A 13,279-nucleotide genomic window follows, 5' to 3' on the forward strand; every position below is an offset into this window, starting at 1 on the left:
TCTATAGAGGTCCAACATTTGATGGTAGGCCCCAAAAGAGGTGGGAACAATGGAATGAACAGTGCAATTTCAGGCAAAAACTTGAAAATTTTCTTGAGATCAATGTTAAAAATTCCATGCATTTTATTGTGGGTTTTCACATTTCAACGACTGCGTTGTTTGATGTAGAGCTTTACTACTAGGAATACTAATTGCATCTGAATGTGGGGAGACGTTTGCTTACACAGAAATGTTCTTTTTCTTTTTTTTTTAAGATTTTCTCATTAAAGGATAGTGTACCATCATATATCTTGATTTGGTGTATGCACAAGGAGTATTTGTACTTCTTCCTACATTCTTCCCTTTAATTACCATGACAACCATCCTCATGTTGTTAATGCTTATTGATGTTCACATGTTGTGAGTGTGCGTTATGGGAAGCCCACGATCTGAGGCAAGACTTTGCTGTTTGCACCCAGCCCTGCCAGTGTGGAGCCCATTCTCTGTTGAAATGATTTAAAAGCCCCACACAGATGTCCACAGTAATCTTAGAGGTTCTCTCTGAGCCCCGAGAGCTCCTTCCTGCCCGCTGATACCAGCGCGCGATCCTGAGCAAAATAGGACCGGCTCAAACTACTTTGTGTTGCGCACGACGGAATGGATCGGCAGCATGGCAAGATGTTTCCCTTTCTCTTGTCGGGGTGTTGCGGAGATCCCTGGTTCAAGTCGTAGGCCTACTGCAGTTCCCCTGGCTAGTCTTCCGCTAGTAACTCAACACTCATCTCCGAGTTCACGTTTCCCTTCCGCCAGCACTTTCCTTCAGTGACTCAGACTCTTTCATACTTTTCCTTTTTGTTTAAATATCATTTTATTTTTGATTGTATGAAGGGACAATGATTATTTAAGTTGTGTATGAATATTTTTGGTTTAATTTAAACTATCACAATATAGTGATAATTTGAAACTTATAAAACGTGTTTGTGTTGTTTGATTTGTGTGATAGTTTCGATGTAATGGTGGCTACATTTGAATTGGCAGCAAATACTGCCTGGCACCCCAGAGACAATTTAATCTCTAAATTTAAAATAAAAGATTCACACTTATGGTGTAGGTTCTTGCGTTTCTTTAGGAATCCACAGTCTTGGTTTATATAGAAATGAATATTAAGTGACACATACACGTAAGAGGTTGGAAATACGGGACGGGTGGTAATAGCTGACGTTCCTATTACCTTTAGGCGTGGATCACACTGGGAATAACGAAGGGGCAGCAGTTTAGCGTAACGCAACGTTCAGAGTGTAATAAGTTCTATCTCGTTCTTAAGTAACACAAATGGTTTGCCTAAACTGACAATTGAATACGCTTGTGCTGCGCTTTGAAAGTTGAACCAAGTTTAACACTCAGCTTGTTCAATGCTAGCATTACGCTAGAGCTGCCACTGTTCCGCTGCCGAACCATAGAGAACAATAGGAAACCTGCCGCTTGCCGCTAGTCAGTGTTATTCCATGCCTAAGGGTATTGTTATTTGGTCCTTCTGTCGCTGTGTGTGTGCCCACACACATAACCTAAAACAATACCAGTTTGGTATCACTTTTGTTTACATTGAGATATGAGAGGGAGGGTGTGCAATTGCCTGACTGCTTTTGTTTTTGTTTGTCGCGTTGTCCAGGTGATACGGAGGGTGGGCGGCCAGCCTACGGCTGCCAGGTGACCATCCAGTCGGAGCAGGAGCGGCAGATGATGAAGATGTACCGGCGTGAAGAGAAGCGCGAGAGGCGGCGGGAGAGACGCGGCGATGACGGCCTGATGGAATACACCGACGCCAGCTTCTCTTTCGACCCCAAGGAGCTGAGGCTCCAAAGGTGACCACACACGGGCACACACACACCCGCAGATGTGTTGCGTATGCCTGACTCACTGTGAAAACTGAAAGAGCACACTGACCCTGGTGTCAACCTCTTTGCGTTGATCGCTCTAGAAACAGGCAGTCCTCTGCATATTTCATCTCGGCCTTGGACTGGAGGAAATGAAATGAAATCAAATCAAAGAAAAGTGAGGAGAGGAAAAAACAAAGTTGAATATGTGACTCTTTTTTTCTTGGCTCTCTTAGTATCTCCCTGTATATTTATATTTTATTTTTTTTTCTGAGGGATTTTCTCTTTGAAAGTTTAATTTCACAGGATAAAAACGAGCAGCGGTCTGTTTAATTAAAAGCACCGTGGCGTCGGGCCGAGCTTGTCGGAGCGTGAGTGGAGAGATTACAGGGAGAGGTATAGCCACGTTTAGCAGGCAACACTCGTTCCTCACCCCACCTCCCCTTCCTCTCCCGTCTTTATTCCTCCGGCTCCTTTTTTTCCTACCTGTCTTTCCTCCTGTCTCTCTCCCTCTATGTCGGGGTGGCCAGGGGTGACTCGATCTGGACAGGAGAGGGAGTCGTTGGACATCAGGCGTCAGGTATGGTCTTGCATAAGCGTCTCCCAGCTGTTCATTTCACCTGCTGTGTCGGCAGCTTTAGTAGTGCACCCGTGGGCGCTCTCACATGCTATCTGCTGACCTGGGAGAGATTTTGCCCCAAGTGCATGAAATGGAGAGGTTTGCCACCTCACCAAGAGCCCCATCACAAGACAACCACAGGGGTGTTAAATATAATGCCTGCCTGGACAGTTTAGCTGGTGTGCCCTCTGAACAGACAGACACACACACACACACACACACACACACACACACACACACACACACACACACACACACATACACATACACACACACAACCTCAATATTACCTACACACAAAGATACATACTGTACGGCACACACACACACACACACACACACACACACACACAAACACGGCCTGTGGTGTTCAGTGTAGCTCTCCGGCCCTTTTATCTGATCTGGCTGGTACACGACTGATCTTGTTGCGGTCAGGATTACTGCCCTGCAGATCCGCTGTCAGGAGGAAGCGGTCGTGCTGGAACACCCCCCGGCTCAGAGAGGACTCTGACCGGATCAAGTTTAGCCCTCCGAGCGTCAAGCTCCGACCTTTCACAGAGGAGAGGACGAGGGCAGGTACCAGCTGACAGACAGACAGGCCGGTGCTGGACTTGACTGTAATCTGCCCGTGTGCTGCGCCACTCCGCACTGCTCCGTCGACTCGGTGAAACCCGAAGCCCCGTGTCTTAATGCGGAGCCGTCATCGCGAGGTCAGAGATCAGGACTCTCGGCAGAAACTGCCCATGTGTGCAGTGGACTTTGGGCAGACTCTCATGTGGGGAGTGCTGAGCGGAAAAGCACTATTTTGTTCAGTGGTTTCTTTCTTTCTTTTGCCTCTAAAAGCTCACTGTGCAAGCCCCAGGAGGCCTGACTCCAGATCTGACCTGACACAGTGAACTGTGCACACTGGATTTGTGCATGTCTGAGCTGTTGTGTGTGTGTGTGTGTGTGTGTGTGTGTGTGTGTGTGTGTGTGTGTGTGTGTGTGCCTGGGATGGTATCTATGATTGGTGACTTGGTGTGTGTGTGTTTACTTGTATCTGATGTACCTGGTGTGTGTTGTTTGCGTGGTCCACAGGGAGCAGGCCCTGCTCACGGCCCGGCGTTCACCAGTGCTCGGACGCCACAGAGAGCCGGAGAGGATCCGCTACCCACACGTGTACGACTCATTCGCCGAGGCCACCAAAACCTCTGCCTTTGTGGGAGGATCTAAGGTAAGGCACCACCCACCCAATACTTGTGGACCAATCAGAAAGAGCTTTTCCATTGACCTTCCACAAAAGAAAAACAATTCTGTTCTCATATATACAGCTATGGGAGTAACACCTTACAAAGTAACGAGTTACTGTAATTCCACTACGACTGCAGAAAAGAAGACAGATGCTCTTTTGCTGCTTCTGATCTAACGTCGCCCGACCTTAGCAGTGTTTTTCCACAGCGCCTAATTAACAAGCAACTTAAGTAACACATGCCTCCTGCCTTAACTACGCTGTCCAATATATATATATATATATATATATATATATATATATATATACACTGCTCAAATAAATTAAGGGAACACTTACAGTTTTCCACAATTGTTAAAACACATTTTTTGAAACCTTCCACCCTTTCCACCCTTTTCTCCATCCATTCTCAAATTACATTCACAGAATGTCTGACAGTTCTTGCAAAATAAAACACTCGCCTCAAAAGTTTTACTTGTGCTCAGAACCAAACAGTGTCAAGAGTACCGATCCAGTGTATGATTGAAGTGTTCCCTTAATTTTTTTGAGCAGTATATATATTGGATATATATACTGATATAATAGGCCTTTCATTGTAGAGCTATTTGGCCCTAAATTCATTCATAGACCGAACATTAGGCTATTGGATTTGCGTCATAGGCGGCAGATCATTTTGATTGCAGATGCATTCTAAACAGCCTCCTCACATTCCTCCTTATTTCGATTTTAAAACATGCAAGACTGCATTAGGCTAAAATTTAAATTGACATTTCAAGCCCAATTTTTCTCTTGTTTCCATCTCGCAAACTCCACTATAGTAAAGGCGCATTATCGCCTTTCTTTCTGTCTTCTTTCTGTCTTCTTCGCCTGCTGTGCAACAAGATCTTGTTATATTAATTTTGCATTCTTACAACATAGCCACAACACAACACCAATAGCCTTGGCATTATTATTATTATTATTACCGGTATTATTATTATTATTGTTAATACTACTACTACTACTACTACTACTACTACTACTACTACTACTACTACTACTACTACTAATAATAATAATAATAATAATAATAATAATAATAATAATAATAATAATAGTAGCGACAATGAGTGGAGTCCAAGCTAATTTAGAGCAAGGGCACACTGGGTATTTAGGCATTGAGATTGTCGAATTGTGAGGAAGAGGAAGATGAGTTGAATTGAAATTACAGAATTGTGGGAAAACTGAGGAGTCAGTGCACTACTATGCCCTATAGTAGTAATAGTACTAGTAGTAGTAGTACTATTAGTAGTAGGTGGTATATATCTATCTATCAAACCACCTAGATATGGTGGGGGACGGCGCAGAACGAGGTCATGCACTGTAGAATGTTTTTTTGGGGGCCCTTGTACTAGGCTACTGTTTGATTTGAAGGCCTGTTGAGACTACAATAAATAGGACTAAAAATTATGTTTATTGTGTGTGACTGTTCAGTACTGTTCATATTGACATTTTAAATGCAGACATGAAAGTAACTCAAAAGTTACTTTCTCTAGTAACTAATTACTTTTTATATACAGTAATTGATAAAGTACTTAAATTACTTTTGAAAGAAGTAACTAATTTTCACCAACTTTCCCAACAATGCATGTATAATAATAATAATAATAATAATAAATGTAGCCGCAAGCGGCAATGGCGGGCCCGAGCACCTGCGGGCCGCAACCCGTGACATTTCATAATCCAACAAAGCACCGACGTGTTGCATTTGTAAAATGTACATATTTGATATGTGCTATTTGTTTTTGCATGTTATTTTCTGGCACATTTACTTGCTTGGCCAGGTGGGGGCGCAATGCAAGGCAGGCCCATTGTGTGTCATCATATATATTAACCTGAGAAATTTCAGATTATTCATTTTAAGCAAAGAACATTTCTGATACACTTTTTGGCCAGATGGTGGTGCTATATTAGGCATATGAATTACACATGTGAATATCATCACAATAATGATATCCAATATTTTGTAAAGTTTCAGATCAACCAATAAAGGCATTAGCAATTTCTGGCACATTTTCCTGCTTGGCCAGGTGGTGGCGCTATGCCAGGCAGGCCCATAGGGTCTCTGGATATCATCATAATTATAATATCTATTAACCTGAGAAGTTTCAGAACATTCATTCAAAGCATAGAGCATTTCTGGCATATTTCCTGTTTGGCCAGATGGTGGCGCTATGCTAGGCATGTGAATTATATGTGTGAATATCATCACAATAATGATATCCAATATTTTATAAAGTTTCAGATCAATCACTTAAGGCATTGTCCATTTCTGGCACATTTCCTACTTGGCCAGGTGGTGGCACTATGCCAGGCTGGCCCATTGGGTGTCTGGATATCATCATAATCATAATATCTATTAACCTGTTAAGTTTCAGACCATGCATTCAAAGCATAAAACATTTCTGGCACATTTCATGTTTGGCCAGATGGTGGCGCTATGCTAGCCATCTGAATGACATATGTGCACATCATCACAATAATGATTTCCAATATTGTATACCTACTAGGTTTCAAATAAATCAGTTAAGGCATCATCCATTTCTGGCACATTTCCTGCTTGGCCAGGTGGTGGCGCTATGCCAGACAGGCCTATTTGGTGTCTGGATGTCATCATAATCATAATATCTATTAGCCTGAGAAAATTCCGACCATTCATTCAATGCACTTTGACTTTATGACACATTTCCTGTTTATGTGCAAGATATTATAATCATAACATATTACAACATATCAAAAATCCCTTCACAATTTAACATCAGCGTCATCTTGCCATCATATTTGCCAAATTTCACATGAATCTGACAAACCGTCTAGGAGGAGTATGTTAAAATTCATCATATGACATCAGTGTAATTGCCATTCTTTCTGTTGCCAGGTGGTGGCGCTATGCCAAATATGCGTTATGGGCATGTAAATATCATCACTACCATGGTATTCAAAGACCTGGGAAATTTAAAACATTTCAAGCCTTGCATGGTGAATTAAGACACATTTATTGTTTCATGGAATGGTATTAAAATGAATAATTTTCGCCATTTCACAAATTACAACATATCAAAAAAAAGCTTCACAATTTAGAATCAAAAGCAAATTGGCATCATGTATACCAACTTTCACATGAATCGGAGCAATCGTCTAGGAGGAGTATGTTAAAATTGATCATGTTCACAATGCACAAAATCACAATTACCTCACTTCCTGTGGGCGTGGCTAATGGCATGCTAATACAAAAGTCGATTGTTTTTGGGAGTTACATACACCCACCAAATTTGGTGTGTGTATCTAAAACTATATGCTAACCACAAGTCACAGTGACATAAGGGGGCGCTATGGAGTTCCTGGGCCAAGCCCAGTGCCAAGGCTTTTCCCCTGTGTATTCACGGTACCTCTTGACGTGTGTGCCAAATTTCATGCGTTTTTACCCATGGGAAGCACCTCTTTTGGCATCACAATTCATCACATTTTAGTCCGCATAAAATCCCAAATACCTCACTTCCTGTTGGGCATGGCTAATGCATTGTACATACGAAAGTTGTTCATCTTGGGGAGATACACACACACCTACCGAATTTGGTGTGTCTAGCTGAAAGTATGTGCCAACCACTGCATCAGTCACCTAAGGGGGCGCTACTGAGTCCCTGGGCCACGCCCAGGGCCAAGCCTTTATGCCTGTGTAGCCATTATGATACCAGATGTGTGTGCCAAATTCCAAGACTTTTCATCCATGTTAACCACCTCAAAAATAGCAAAAAGGTGAACTAAAAATAATAATAATAATCTTTCCAAAAACAATAGGGCCCTTGCGCCCTTCGGTGCTCGGGCCCTAATAATTATAATTATTATTATTAGTTATTTTCAAAGACTCCTGAATTTCCTTTCTCCAAGTTGGATTTGAGCATTGAACGTTGGATAGCCTCATCATCTGGAGTTTCATGTCTTAGTCTGTGGCATAGGGAGTGAGTGAGTGAGTGGAGGGAGGTCTTAAGGGGCTGCGGAGGCCTTCTGAGCCTTATTTATCCATCGCTACGGCAGTTTGGGCCATTATTGTGCATTATCCACTACAAGATTACCGAGAGCCTTTGTTTTAATCCCATTTTTATGATATCTTCATTTTAATTCCTGCTGGTGTTTGGCTCAATGCTGATTTGCATAAACTCATTAGTGGCTTCCTTTTGTGTGTGTGAGAGAGAGAGTGTGAGTGTGCGTGCGTGTGAGTGTGTGTGTTTGCGTGGACATGTTTTTTTTTTTTTTTTCGGAGGGAAGCAGGTGTTTTATCTGAAAGCATGGTGGCTAGATCAAGTCAATACTGAGTGCAGCTGTTCTGTGTGTGCGCGTGTGCGTGTGTGCATGTGCGTGTGTGTGTGTGTGTGTGTTTGTGTGTGTGTGTGTGTATGCATTCATGAAAGAATAAATAGAGTGAGATGAACGCACATGTAGACTTATCCCAATTATGACTCAGTCGTCTGATCACGATTATTAGACCTGACCAATCCTTTTGCATAATCATTAGAATTGTTGCCATTCCTATCCATTATACAAACAGGTAGATAAAACACAAATGTCATATATAACTATTTATCTCGAGAACCGTAAGGTTTAGGGAGGACCAATGTTAAGTGTAAATAAAATGGCCTTCAAAAAAGGTCCACCTTTTTGTATGTTGGTCTTAAGGGGCATGAATGTATATCTTTGACAAGGTCAAAAAAGGTGGCCATATCCAACATGTGCTTTCATCTGCAGCCCCTCGCTGACTGACCCCCGGAAGGATGGCAGACACAGTTCTCTGTGAAAAAATAAACATTTGTGATTTCCAAATTTGCATTTTCAGTATTGGCAGAAGTAGTCGCTTTTGTCCACTAGAATCGCTGGACAATATCGGCAGTTTTAAGCCTATTTTTTTGGCAAAGGTCCCATTTAGAAGTGGCCCATATGACAGAATGTGGGAGATGAGATTAAAAGAAGCTTGGTCTGATAATGGCATTAAGCTAAAATGAGGTGGACATGTCATATTTGCACCACTGGTTAGATGTAAACAGCACTTCGCTTCAGACTGCTACTGTTACTTAATTTGTGCATTAAAATAATCAGACAATTTGATTGACAATAAAGTTACATGAACTAAAGATGACTAAAATCTTATGTAGAAGAAGAAACATTCACAAAAATCCATCCATCCAAAATGACCTTGTGTTTTTGGTTGAAAAAGCCAATTGAAAATGTGCCAAATTTGTGATGAGTGAGTGACTGAGGCTGTGTGTGTGTCCAGTATATGTGGGGGGGGGGCTAAATAAATATGTTTGAGGTCTACGCTTCTTATTTTGGGGCCACGCTCAGGAGGCGGAGACAGCTGGACAAGTCCATTCATGAGGCTTTTAGCTCGTGTCTCCGAGGTGAGACCACCACAGGCACTAGTGCCGCGGGCACTTAGGCAGACAGGCTTCAATCCTCACCAACATAGCGTGCAGTCATAGACAAAGGAAGTGAAGATGTGAATTTTAACATCAAATTTCCTTAAAATAAATACAAGCATAAATATGGACCTCTTTCCTGTGCATGTATTAGGTCTGATCCTGGGCTGGGTAACAGACCCAATAAGTGTGAATATATAACAGTGCTCTTAGCATCAGCCTGGATCTGGGTCTTGTTCATTTACGTGCTCTAATTTGCAATTCTTCACACAAGGTAAACACCGCATCAGTAGGCTAAATGCTCATCTAGGGTTGTCTCTTCTGATGCTCGGCACTTCACGGCTCAGACAGAGGAATGCATCACAGCCTGACCTTCGATCATCGAGAAATCTTCACACTGTCGATGGGAGCGCTCGTAAACAGCTGAATTAGCAGCCAGGCTCAATATCTTATGTGACATTTAGTTTGGCTCAAACAGCCTTCCAAATGTTAGGTAGTGTTGATTGCCTTAGAAAACAAAAGCACAGTGCAAGTAGCTTAATATTTGTTTTTACTTTGTTTGATAAAACAGAACTCGTGATAAATAACTTCTTGCATATACAAAACACAACCTTTGTGCTCTTGCCAAAAGACCAATTTTCTGGTTACGTTGTTTTTTAAGGCTCAAAGTCACCATCCTCCTGCTAGAATACCTTGTCTTGTGTGGTTTATTTTGTGCATCTTTTGAAAAGTGCTGGCAGGCTTAGTTGCATCTCTTGAAGCACAAGTGTGTGTGTGTGTGTGTGTGTGTGTGTGTGTGTGTGTGTGTGTGTGTGTGTGTGTGTGTGTGTGTGGCAATTGCGCCGGGTAAAGCCCTTATTCCTGCGACGCGTCTTCTTCCTCTCTGCTAACTCTGGTTGCTTGTGTGTTCAGTTGCTGCTTCCAGAGGGGATTCGGCGGGACAACTGCAAGATGTACGAGGAGGTGGAGATCCCACCCACGGAGCCCATGCCTGTTGGATTCGAGGAGAAGCCTATCTACATCTCAGATCTGGATGAGGTGAGGCCTTCACCCATACCACACCCCCGCCCCGCCCATTTTGAATCTGAGGCTTTTTGTTTCTAATGATGTTTTTATGTGCAAGCCTGAAACAATGTGTGTCTTGCAGCAAAAGGAGCGTGTTTTTTTGTGCGCTCAAACTTTTTGTTCTCTCATTCACTGAAGCCTGTCGAATGGGTTTGTGTGAGTGTGTGTGCGCGTACGTGCATACGTGCATGTGTGTTTGTGGCAGAGAGAACTCAGCCTGAAGCTTGCTTTTTCTATGTATGCTTTATGAACCTATTGCCTGGTGAGTGCATGTGAGAGAGAGGAGTGTGTGAGTGTGTGAGTGTGTGGGAGTGAGTGTGTGAGTGAGTGTGTGTGTGTGTGTGTGAGGGAGTGTGTGAGGGAGTGTGTGTGTGAGTGAGTGTGTGTGAGTGAGTGTGTGTGTGTTGAGTGAGTGTGTGTGTGTGTGAGTGTGTGTGTGTGTGTGTGTGTGTGTGTGTGTGTGTGTGTGGTGGGTCCTAATGGGCCCCGGTAATAGTGTGCTGCAGGTTGCTGCTCCACTCCTTCCTCTCGGTGTGTGTCAGGGGCTGACTGGCTAATGGACAGCCCCACAAAGCCCCTTGTGAGAGGGGAGAGAGCCCACTCAGGCCCCCTGTCACCAGAGTAACCTATCACTCTCTTTCTCACACACACACACACACACACACACACACACATTGTCCAGCTCTCCAGCTCTCCATTTGAGCTCCATAATGACTGATTTAGTGGTTCTATTCAGGCCGGTGCTTATTATTATGGTGTGGCCTAGCAGGATGTTTTATTATTTTAAAACATGTGCATGCTATTTGTTATTATTGTAATACGGGTACAGGGTACACATAATGTGACATTGAAAGCACCCAGTGCCCACAAATGAGGTTACTGTAATGTTCTGTTTTTGTCTGTTTTGGGAAAATGCACATAAACAGAAAAATATCTTCATCACCGGATTTAGAATTTCCTTTTAATTATTATACATTTCATTATTTCAGTTGGGGTTTTTTTTTTAATTGCATTGTATAATGCAATGAAAACACTCACAATTTTTCATAAAGGTAAATTATGGAAGCTGTGGTTGTATGAGCAACATGAATTAAACTTACCCATCTTAAATGCAGTGCAGCACCACAAAAGACTGTCAGCAAATTTTGCATCACACAAACAGTCACCAGTGATAAACAATGTACAGAGACACAAATAAAGCCGTCTCCCAGAGATCTTCTTTCTGTTATATTGGTGGTTATATTAGACACAGAGGCTCACTGCGGCGTCCTTGGTTGTGCTATTCCATCACGTCAGACCCCAGATGCTCGCCCCTGGTCCTACGTGCAGCCATATTTCTGCTGGCCAGCAATGGCAATGTCAGAAAAGTCAGCGCAGTTATGAGCCTATAATGTAGAACATAATGTTAAAAGAGACAGTGATGGCAACAAGGATTTACTGCAGCCACATGTGTCTTGAGAACTGTGGCTAAATGTATGCTTAGACACACATTTTTGGATAGGTCATGATAATGGACATGAAGCCAGTGTTTGTGTAGAATATTGACTTAAAGCATCAACGCTCAAAATGCATGAAGGAACAAAATCATTGTCAAATTGTCTCGGACGTGTTCCCCTTGGGCAGTATTTGCAGTATGTCTAAATTGGGAACACTCATCCCATCCTGTCCTGTCCTGTCCTGTCTTACATGTATTGTATCATATCATGTCCTGTCCTATCATATAGTGTCGCGGTCGCGGTCGGCCGTTGCCGCTCAGGTCGTCGCCGTGGTCGCGGTCGTGTCGCGGTCGCGGTCGCGGTCGTGGTCGTGGTCGCGGTCGCGGTCCCATCATATCGTGTCCTGTCCTGTCCTGTCCTCTTTTTAGCCTCCTTTTCCTGGTTTCCTCCTCATCCTGGAGAAGAACCTTCTTCAGTATCCTTCTTCTTCTTCTATATCCCTTGTGAGGGACCAGAGCGTCACCCCAAGTATTTGGATGGGTAGGCTCACTGGCTTTAGATGGTGGAGGTGGAAAACATGGAAACCGGAGCTCAACGTTGTATTCAAAAAATATCATGACGTTTATTTATACTTAACTCAGAATTTCAAGAAAGAAAAATAATAAAAATAAATCAAAATAGCATAATGCTTTTAGTTCCAAACGATAGCACAGCAATCAAACACTTTGTACATAGCCTCACAGCAAGCTAATACTTACCCTCTCTCTCCTAATGCAGAATGAGGCCCTCTTAAATAGGCCAAAGCATTAGGCTAAATTGGCCCCTTCAGGACTAGTTTGACCATACCAACAATCAGGGTATTATTTTTAGCCTAAGGCCATAAATAAGCTATTAACTAAATACAAAATAAACATTGCATGAAAACAAACTATTCTTATTATATCCAAACCGTGTTATACAACATTTACACCACCTATTCACACCACACATATACAAACATTACTACAAACCAAACACCCCTGTGTACAATGCTCTGCCCCCTCTGCCCTGGGACGGGGAGAAATACTGCCCCTACAGCAGCACGCGCAGCCGCACCGGACCGCGAACCAGGAAATGTGTGAGTAAAAGTATGTATGCTTTAACCAGGATTTTAGACAGAAACAGGAAGTAAATGGAACATTAAGTAGTGGGTACTGCACTACATGTCATGGAGGTGGTAAAGCAGGGGTCTCAAACTCAAATGAGGTGGGGGGCACTTCTGCCAACCTCATCTGATTGGAGGGCCACGTCAGTGTTAAAGAATAATACAAAAAAAGAATGGTTATTTCTGAAAATGCAATTTTTTTTTTTTCAAATACTACACAAAACTGCAAACAGAAAGTGCAAGTCTTTTTTATGTTTTTTAGACACCACCTAGCAAACCTTAGCTTATCAATAAAATAATGATAAAATAAATATTAATACAAATTATAAATGCAAACAAAAAGCATAAAACAGGTATGCGGTGTTTCACACCAAATAAAAAAATATTTTCCCTCTCATAACTTATTTAAACCTGCATGGTAAACTTTTAGGGCCAGGGTTAAGAAAACAACACCATTGATTTTGACATCAAAATTTCAAAAAGG

At 42.5% G+C, this 13,279-nt stretch overlaps 1 protein-coding gene across 1 annotated transcript in view; it reads left to right on the top strand.

Annotated features, from left to right (window-relative positions):
- Positions 1–13,279, top strand: part of ascc3 (activating signal cointegrator 1 complex subunit 3) — a 202,360-nt gene that overhangs the window by 44,839 nt on the left and 144,242 nt on the right. The window contains exons 6-8 of the mRNA XM_048261920.1: positions 1,649–1,841; positions 3,550–3,685; positions 10,063–10,188. Of these exons, the coding sequence (XP_048117877.1) occupies positions 1,649–1,841; positions 3,550–3,685; positions 10,063–10,188 (455 nt within the window). The remainder of the gene's footprint in view (positions 1–1,648; positions 1,842–3,549; positions 3,686–10,062; positions 10,189–13,279) is intronic.

This window comes from Alosa alosa, chromosome 13, assembly GCF_017589495.1.
Source record: "Alosa alosa isolate M-15738 ecotype Scorff River chromosome 13, AALO_Geno_1.1, whole genome shotgun sequence".
NCBI classification, from domain to species: Eukaryota; Metazoa; Chordata; class Actinopteri; order Clupeiformes; family Clupeidae; genus Alosa; species Alosa alosa.